The sequence below is a fragment of the Hippoglossus stenolepis genome, chromosome 11 (genome assembly GCF_022539355.2).
Source record: "Hippoglossus stenolepis isolate QCI-W04-F060 chromosome 11, HSTE1.2, whole genome shotgun sequence".
NCBI classification, from domain to species: Eukaryota; Metazoa; Chordata; class Actinopteri; order Pleuronectiformes; family Pleuronectidae; genus Hippoglossus; species Hippoglossus stenolepis.
In genome coordinates, this window is record NC_061493.1 from 18,700,183 (window position 1) to 18,710,154 (window position 9,972).

A 9,972-nucleotide genomic window follows, 5' to 3' on the forward strand; every position below is an offset into this window, starting at 1 on the left:
GGGGTAATGAGGCTAAAATGTGCCTGTAGAGTCTGAGGAAGTCACAGACAAAACATCCATCATATCACCTACAATGTAACTTGCATGAATCCAGTAACATAAGGAACAATTTACATATCATGGGATGCTGCATCAGAGGGTAAATAGGCCACAAATCATATGACACCTCCCCGACACCATACTGAGCTCCTGTTATAGTCTCATTTAGAAGTATCCATATGTTCTAATTAGGTCATCTTGACCCTGGCGAGGATGTGAGAGCACGGAGCTGCGAGTGCTGAAGTGTGGCTCCCATTCTCTACTTTGTGGTTGCCCCGCAGTCATGCAGCGAAGCGGGAAGTGGGCAGGCCGACACAAAGAAATGTGATGTAAGAGCTGCACAAGCTGGGAACTTTCTGAGGCAACACACACACACACACACACGCACGCACGCACATGCTACACCCATCTGAATGTATGGGTGTATGACATCTACAACTTTTGATATTTCTACTGGAGCGTGTAGCAAAAGAATGAGCCTGAGGAAGCGCTATTAAAGAAATACTGAGATTAAGATGACAGGTTGAGGTGTTCCCGTGTCTCCTCTTATCGACTTTCTGTCTGGATCATGTGCATATGGATGAGTTACAAAGCGTCGGAGTGCAGTGCTTAAATTCAGGAGTGGAAAAGATCCTGAAATGTCGCACTCAGGTGGAAATACTGCTTTGCTGATATTTTGCTAAAGTCAAGGACAAGTGCAAGTTTTCATGAGTTAACGATGATGCAATTTCAAAAGAGCCTGTGATGATATTTTATTGTGGGTGGCTCCACCTCTGTGTTTATTAAGAGACTATGAAATATGTATAACAGCAGAGTACTAAGATCGATTAAACTATTGTACTCTAGGGTTGGACACTATCAAAGTGCTGAGAGATGATAGGAAGGTTTTTCTATTTGGTATCTGCCTCTTTCTCTTGGTTCATTATGTCAGTGTGAGCAGAACTGGATTTTTTTAACAATTTTGCATCAATGCCTTGATGTAATTAGATTTCTCAAGTATTTAATTTACCGATTAACTGAAAAACAGACTCTCTCTTGATTTTTAAAGCTGCTATGATCAATATTTTTATATTAACATTGGATCAAATGACTTGTGGGATTGTTCTTGAGCCCACAAAGAAAAATCACCTGACTCGGCACTTCGGTGGAATGTTTTACGACCTTTCAGCTCCTTGTTTTGATTCCAGGGCACAGAAATTTACAGTTTAGGTTCCATCCATAAACAGAAAGTAAAGATGGATGCCATGAAAACTCACCAAAAGTGAAGCTAAAGCGACTAGATCGCCACCTGGTGACTGTGTAGGTCATAAATCCTGCCTCCTCCATATTAGCAGCTGGGACATGGACCAATCTGAAAAGTCAAGGTACACGTCAAATACATTTTTCTCTTAGATTGTTTCTTTCATTTCAGGTAGTTCTTATCACACTGATGTATGTGCATGTGTTCATTTTTCCAGTAAGTTTGGTTGTAATGACTTTTGAGATGCTATTCAAACAGGGTGAAACATCATGATTGACAGCTGAGACTGACTCAGGATTGGTTGAGGGTGTGGATCAGATATTTCCTGCAGGAGCTGGTTGAGACGAAATCGGTTGGATTTTTGCCAGATGAGCAGAAGCAGAACTGCAAATGAACGATCATGTTGCCATGTAACCGCTGCATGTGTTTGCATGTGGTCAACTTGTTAGTTTCACAGCTCATTTTTCACTTCTTCAAAGAGGCCAAAGAGTCACTGGAGATTTGATGCCTGAGAACTTTGCTTACTAACTAACTCCTTATAATCAGTCCTGTTTTATATAGATTCACATCCCTCTCCTGTGAGAATGTTTGTTATATATGTGTTAGGTGTTGTCGCTGCAGCTTCGTTTCATCTACAGCAGCAGTCTTTCCCAGCAGCTGTGACTGGACTGCTGCTCATCCTCCTGCTGGGATGCATAAACCCTCTTTATCTTCCTATGTTTGTGATTCCCAGTAGTTTATTTTTAATTTTTTTTACAACACATTGTTTTCAAAGCTTTCTTTGAAAATAAACGCCTGGATGTCCTCCGTCGCTGTGCCGCAACGTAAATGCCTCATGCTATTTTAGACGGGGGGGGGCTTTTCCTGCTTTACTGTTGTGCGAGGGAGGGTTTTTTGTCCCATTTATGTAGAGATTATAGTTATGTATAGCAGAGATAGATTTGTAATGAAATGGATGCTCAGTCCAACATGGCTTTAACGCATAGCTTGACATTTCTGACAGCACACAAACAGCTATTATATGGCAGGAGGCTTACTTCCCTATAATCAGAGCTACTATGCTGACCAAGTTTTGCTCAACTGTTGATGTGACATCACTTTATCCGAGACAATGGCAGGAGTGGCAGGGATGGGATGAATCGGTGGAGAGAGAGGTAGAAAAATGAAGGCGACTCAGAAGCATGGAAGTGTTCCTCTCGTACAGAAGCAGTGGCTCTGTCTCCTTGACTCAGAGGGCTGCTTGAAACCCCACCTCCCCCGGTGCGTCTCTCCTCCCCTCTCCTCCCCTCCTCTCTCGGTCTCTGGCCACGGAATCCCAGACAGTGTTTAATTGCAGAGTGCAAAAGGCTTTAGTTGGACTAATGAGCGGAGGAGCCACTTCACACACCATCTGAGAGACTGAAGCCCCACATGGAGTCCCTTACCGGAGGAGCCCGGATCTCAGGTGGTGGAGGCAGAAGGAGCTCACAGATCCAGGTACTGCCGAGTATGTGAGAGAATAAACCAGAGGCAGGAGACGGAGTAAGAGGTGGAGGAAAAGAGGAGAGCAGGAGAGGGGAGGGGAGGAAACGGGAAATACACAGCCAGAGAGAGAGAGAAGAGAGAGAGAGAGAGAGAGAGAGAGAGAGAGACTAGAAGCCTGCAGCAGCAAATGAGATAGAACAACGAGGCGGGAGAGGTAGAGAGACAGACAGAGGGAGGGAGGGAGAGGGGCCCAGTGTAGGAGAGAGGGCTACAGGGTAAGGAAGAAGAAGGAGTAAGAAAAAGTTGGGAGAAGTAGGAGAGCGGGTGTCCAGGGAAGGAGAAGAACTGTAGCAGAGATTAACAACTGCAGGAGAGGTGAAGCAGCAGAAGAAGGAGAAGGAGAAGGAGAAGGAGAAGGAGAAGGAGAAGGAGAAGGGAAACAACAGACAGGAAGGAAGGGGAGGGAGAAGTCTTGGGTAGAGAGAAAGAAAAAAGGAAAAAAGAGCTGAAGAAAAAGTTTTCTTGTGGGAAGGCGCAGATGAGGAAAACAGAGGGAGTGAATGACTGGGCTGGAGAGAGCAGGGAGCGGAGGAAACCAGTTGTTTTCTGACGCCTTTTCCACGCAATCCTCTGGACTTCTTTGGACATGTACACAGAAAACGCACAAACAGCGGGACACCATCGATTTCTTCAGCACAAGGGCACCCCGGCACCCTGCCCCTGCCAGCACTGTGTCCACCATGAGCAGCCGTATGGACATCACGGTGGGCCGGGATACCAACCAGCATCAGCCAGACAGCCGGACCACCCATCTCTGGACTGCAGGAAAGACGTCCAGGCTCCTCGGGTTAAAAACGTAGGAGGCAGAGGTTTCTTGGTGGACAGGGTAGAGAGAAGCGGTCATCGCAGCCCACAGAGGAGGCCTGTGTTTGCGGGGCCCGGCCCTTGCACTCATTCAGACGACTTGAGCCAAGTGTGCCCCTGGGAGTTGAACCCTGCCCAGTGGAGCTACGCGCTGGAGTCTGGGGTGAGACACTACCCGTCTGTCAGAGAACAGTGTGGCTGTGTGGTGCAGGCTGACACCAGGGCGCACGCCTTCAAGGCCGGGACGCCACATCCTCTTCCTCATCTTCAGGTCAAAGGTCAAGGATACAGGCACAGGAGGACTGTCAGGTATGTGTGCGTGGATGAGGAAGAGGAAGGATGTGAATGCACCCAGGAGAGCCAGCACGCGGAGCCGCACTGTTCCCCTCCGGGTCATTTGCCCGTGCCAAATGGCCACTGTGGACCGAGGCCAGTGGTTTTTGAGGGAGGGCAGGAAAGAGATAGCCATCAGGACTGGGGCAAACAGAGGGGTGGATCAGAGGAAGGTTACAACGGACGCAGTGGCTCCCACAAAGGTTTCTTCCCCACTGAAGTCCCGCAAAAACACTTGAACCAAAGCAAACGGAAGGGGCCCTGCATCCCTCCCTCTGGCATCAGCGGTGCGGAAACCTCAAAACCGACACCCACCGTCGACCACCAGCACCAGGCTTCTGAGGTGGTGAAGCCAAAGAGGAGGGAGGACTTGGTGAGGGATCAGATCCGACAAGTGGTGACAGATCTGGAGGATGTGTTGGGGGGTTTGAAGCAAGTTCACGTGGAGATGAGAGAGGTAGGAGGCTCCGTTGTTATCCTATTATCCTGTTCGTTGAATAGATGTAAATCAGGTGTTTAACCTCGATGGCCGGTGTCAGGTGCAGATGTCCCAACCTTTCACAGAGGCTCCACTGGACATCGTCACGTTTAAAGCGATTAAGCCGCGATGCTAACAAAAGAGTCACAGTGCAGATCAGTTAGACACAGGTTGTGTGTCTGTGTGAGCATGAGAGCATAATCAGGGTGTGTGTGTGTGTGTGTGTGTGTGTGTGCGTGTACTTGCTGACTGCATTGTTTGTGACTCACTCATGGTCTCTTACCGAAGCAGCGATTGAGAACGATTTGCTCTGACCTTTTGCACAACACTGCCTGAAGTTGGCAGTCTCCCGACCAGCACATTAAAAAAGCCTGGCTTGAGACTATTACTGAATTATGCCTTGCTCTTACAGTGTCCATTTTGCATGCAGCTGTGGAATAGCATCGATTCACAGCTGAATGCATCTGTGCGAGGGGAATATACATTTAAAATAAAATCATCTCTGTGATTGTGCATTTAGACAGTTTCAAAACAAAGCAAATCTGAAAACAGCTTCATTCTGAAAAGGTTTGGTTGAGTTGCTGATTGTGACTTCAGTTTTAGCACAGTCTGAGCTTGTGGTTGTAAATACTGTTTGGCAGTGGTGTTGGAAAAAGAAAACTCAATTTACGGGTAAAATACTGCAGTAAAATCATACTTAAGTAAAGTAAGAGAGGATTTATGAGCTTAATGTACCTCAAGTATCAAGAGGAAGAGGACTTGTATCTTGAAATCAGCCCCTGTGACTGTGTGGATAGTTTAGTCCAACAGCTTCATCCCGAAGTGTCACCTGACAAATGAGAGGTCATGGGATGAGGGAGGGAAGAGATAAGAAAGTCCTGCTTCACAAATCTGCTGGAACCACAGGTTCAATCTCAACAATATTCTGCTTTTTATCATTTTATTCCATGTTAACTCCTTTTCTGAAAAGTAACAGTCAAATAAGAATTTCCTTCTGAAATATAGTGGATAATAAAGTGGCACTAAATTCACATAAAGTTCAGGTAACTAACTTGAGAACTGCACACAAGTACAGACTCATACAGCACAGAATGTCCTTAGTTATTTTCCATCACTGCAGTTTGGACACGTATTGACCTTCTTTATTATCATTCAGGTGGTCCAGCAGATTGATCGTCTCACCGCCAGTATTGACCTCAGCGAGGAGGTGCCCTGCAGCATTCAGGGGCTGTCCAATAACTCTGACAGCTCGGCTCATTCCGGTGACACCAGGCCGGCCCTGCTGCCCAATCACAGGCCCGCTGCGGTCCTGGCGTTGCCAAACGTCGTCGAGGAGCGCATCATCTTAAGGACTAACTCTCCCTCCCCCGTCCACATGGCAGCTGTGGTTAAAACCAGCCGCTTCACCAGACCCAGCCACAGTAAGGATGCCAACCACGAAAGGCCACGTGTGAACGGCCACCCGCCTCACCTGCACCCCCATACTCCCCCACAGCCCCACCCACAGACTCTGGACCCCAAGGTCATCATTGGGAACAGCACCTCCAGTTCAAAAACTCAGAAGCCTCCACCTTACCCTCAAAACGGGCGGTGCGGCAAGGGCCCGTACCCGCCTCCCAAACCTGCGAGGACCCCTGCCTACCTCGGGAGAGGCCGCCAGAGCACCAGCATGGTGTGAAGGGGGTTGGGGGTTGGTGGTGGTCTGCCCCGGTGCCAAGGGGGCCTGAAACATGAGACCCTGCTGCAGCGAGTGGCGGTCAGAAGGGACCAGGCAGGGGAACAACTCATGGTGAGCTCAGATAACAAGAGGATGTTTATTTTCTCTCTCACTACTTTTACAGTGTTGATGTTTCCGTCGGTGCTCGCAGCTGATGACGTTCGCCGTGTTTACTGGCAGCGTAGTTTTCAAAGTCAGTAAATGAATTGCAGCGTTCCTCCCTGTTACAAAAAAGGGTTTATTGACTGTTTGATGTATGCGTGTGTGTGGGCGGCGGAGAAGGGGGCGTAATGCGTCTGCTTTTGTTGATGTCACATGATTTCCCACTTCTTCACTACACTGCAAAATGAGCCTGTCTCGGCAAGTGAAAGAAGAAGGAAGCCCTTTTTTGTAGTTCCGTTTGTTTTAGACGTCATTCAAAATCAGCCGGGAAGGTCAGATCAGCTGAAGGGAAATACACATTTTGAGGTGATAATATTCCACGACTAAACATACTTTATTGCATATTTTAAGACACATCTATGAGACATGTCTTATTCGAGCTCCTAAAACTCAGAAGAAGATAATTCAGACTTTTTTTTTACAGTGTATCTTAGTCATCTTACCATATCTTGGACCTTCAGCGTTTTGGCAGAAGCTCAGTGTTTTTTGGCACAGCGAGACCCTCGAGCCACTTGACTCCAATTATGTGAAACAAAAGAGGAGTCATTATGTTTACAGGATGATCACAGCTCTGACTCACAATTGGAATAATTTACTGTTGGAGGGACGATGATGAGAAATCCAACCTCTCTTCTGATGCCACACTCAGTAAGTATCATTACTGACGGAACTAGGAGCAGAACTAATAACAAGATGACATCTGTGAAAAACTCCCTGCAGCACAATAGGAACATTTAAACAGCACATGCATGATACGTAGTATTCCCCCTTAAAAAAAAAGTCCACCTTTGCAGATGCTGCAGAGGCTGCATGTTTCTGTACTTCCCTCTTGTGCAGAGTATGCGTTACTGCAATCTATTTTTCTGGCCTCTCAGAGTTGGGCAAGCACAATCTGGTTTTAATCATAAAATCCCCCTGGCCACGTGCCAGAACGGAGTGAGGCAAACTCCTGGTATATTTGTGACGTCCATATAAACAGGAGCACCTCCGCACAGCAGAGCAGCTCTCCGCCACGTCGTGCTGCAGCAGAGACGCACCGGCGGCGCTGCAGCTCCGGGTCGAGGCTGGCAGCCAGAAGAAAAGTGCCTGATCTCCAGCTTTCATTCATTTAGTGAGATAAGCGTTTGATTGGCTGCAAGTGCAATGGAGCATGTCTCTGAGACGACGTCGTTTCTTTTCACTTTCAGAGTCTTTTAGAGCGTCAATGCTGCCGACAAGGCCTGAATCATCCGCATTAGTCAGAGCAGGTTCAGTGTTAGAAAGGCTGGCACAACAGATTTTGTGCTAAGCAACACAGACACACAAACACTCCCTTGTTTTTTGTTGTGAGTCGAGTAACTGTTGTGTTTGGTTTATTATTTATTAGTTTCACAGGAGGTAGCTTAACCATTACCCAAGGGTACTACACACACACACACACACACACACACACACACACACACACACACAAACACACACAAACACACACACACACACAGCCTTTTAAATGTTTTTTTTTACTATTTGGATTCCATTAGCTCCCCCTAAGGTAGATCTTAGTCTTAATAATGAGTCCATCAATAAACACTGATGACCCCTTTACAGTTAATATAACGTACTTTATGTTGCTATATATACGATTACATGAAAAGTAAACTGGCACAAGAACAAATGTACAGAGGGAATTTAAAATGTTGAGTTAGTAGAGTTTATAAAGTCGGTGTTAGGTTGAATAAATGAGCCCAAATGCAGAACATCAGTATAAAGACGTTTGAATGATGATTGTGGGTACAGCAGACAATGAATCAGGAAGTGAGGGTTCCAGCAGGGGAAAGGTGGAGGACAGAGAGGAGAGATGGAGGAGAAGGAGTTGGAGGGAGGTGGTGAGATGAGCAGTGAGCACTGCAGATGGAGAGGCAGACGCACAGCTACACAGTGCACTGACAAAAATGCTCTGTTGAATTTACTTATTGATTCACGTGATTGCACAAAACAAAGATATTATATATATATATATTGATTCTATTAATTATTTTTCAGGGATTTAAAATACATGCAGGGGTGATGAAGATCTGGGGTTTAAGCACTGCTGTGTCGATGAGCTGATGGACAGGTGATGGATGGCAGGAGGCAAACTCAATAGTGACACAGGGGAGGGAGAAAAACACTAGGACAGATATATTTACATCAGCCACCATGCTGGAACCTGGGCCCTGAATTCTTAGACCTGCAGGGGCCCGAGAGCCACAGATGTGGTGTGAGTACTCTGTGGCAATTTGTGAATATGCAGGACTAAATTGCGATATCAACTGAAATCATGATGTGACAGTAAAATAAAGTTTACTACCTCTGACAGACTCACTACAGACGGACATGAAAACACTTGGCATGCAACAGTAAGCCTTCAACTATAACCCATAATGCAACACTCTGCAGAACACCATAGTTATACTGGTACTCTAAATATCATCTTATATTTGGGCCAACTTGGGTTTTTAAGAATTGGTTTTCGATTGTTTAATTGTCCTCTCATCTTCAGTTGTCCTTCTTCGTGTGGTGTTTATGTGCTTTATCCTGCCCTCGGCTAAGTTTCCTCCCTGATACCACGTTAATTCAGACAAAATTATAACACACACACACAATGTCTTACTTTCAGTACAGTAGAAAGTGTAAAAGAAAAAGCAGAAGTTGTGTGCACAGTATTTGATCGGGGGAGCAGCCCTGACTCTGAGCTCGTGGAGGTTCAGCCGAGTTCTGAATTTAAATTCTTATTTTTTCACCCCCCCTCTCTGTTTTTCTTTTGTTATGATGTTTTCGGCAGGAGCTGATGCCACTGAGACGAGCTGTCAGCCGATGGAAACAGAGCACGGCCTGAAGGTGGAGATATTTCCAAAGGGAAAACTCTCCCAGGAGTCGACCTGTGAGTGTGTGAGTGCAGCAGCACGGACGAGTGGCGCTCGGACCTCTCTGACGATTCATGCTTTTACTTTGAACTGGAGACGTAGTGGAGAGTAATAAAGATAAACTGTGAACTGCTGCAACCGCCCATAGAAACATAAAGGTATCTTTTCATGCCAGTGTTAATTTATTTTTTACTATTTTTGTTAAATTGAAGAAAGAAACATCTGTGGTCAGGCAGCTTACACCAGTCTGGATGCTAGTGATACTAATGTATGCTGTGTTAAGATGTATACCATCTAAACTGTTGTACAGATATTTTACAATTAAAATAATCTAGACGGTTTTTCCCATGGTTGTCACAGGACATAAGAGGAAAAACAGTGACAAGACAAGAAAGCTGGAAATAAACTGCAATATAATAGATTCCTCTGCACTTTTCTCATACAAAATCAATCTGACATCTCAATTATCTAACTCCAGAGATGTTGTATTGGCTGCTGAATGTCCCACATTTTAATGAGAAATAAAGGAAATGACGCCAGCATTTTATCACCCCCTGACTCTGACAAATGATTCGTGCATCCTTTTGTGTGGAACAGAAGTTAAAGTGGAAGCAGGAATACTTCTCGGGCCGGTCTGGAGATGGCAGTGTGTGATCTCTTGTGGCCTTATTCTGTCAGGGGCCGCTCGCTGCTCGCAGCCCGGGCCGGGCGAGCCAGCGTCTGTGTCAGTGTTTGTTTAAATCTTGTCTGAGACTTTCACCACTCTGCTCTCAAAGGGCCCTGCTGCCATCAG

The 9,972-nt window shown here is 46.1% G+C and overlaps 1 protein-coding gene across 1 annotated transcript; it reads left to right on the top strand.

Annotated features, from left to right (window-relative positions):
- Positions 1–2,457: 2,457 nt before the first annotated feature.
- On the top strand, positions 2,458–9,743 carry LOC118118357. The gene is made up of 3 exons (XM_035171526.2): positions 2,458–4,397; positions 5,575–6,207; positions 9,098–9,743. The coding sequence occupies exons 1-2, from the start codon at positions 3,390–3,392 to the stop codon at positions 6,094–6,096; spliced, it is 1,530 nt and encodes a 509-aa protein (XP_035027417.2). The 5' UTR covers positions 2,458–3,389; the 3' UTR covers positions 6,097–6,207; positions 9,098–9,743.
- The last annotated feature ends 229 nt before the right edge of the window (positions 9,744–9,972 follow it).

What these genes read in the sequence shown, in the direction of transcription:
- LOC118118357 (XM_035171526.2), top strand. Translation starts at nt 3,390, where the DNA reads ATGTACACAGAAAACGCACAAACAGCGGGACACCATCGATTTCTTCAG. An exon ending in TTCACGTGGAGATGAGAGAG is followed by an intron (nt 4,398 to 5,574) that starts GTAGGAGGCTCC and finishes ATTATCATTCAG; the next exon opens with GTGGTCCAGCAGATTGATCG.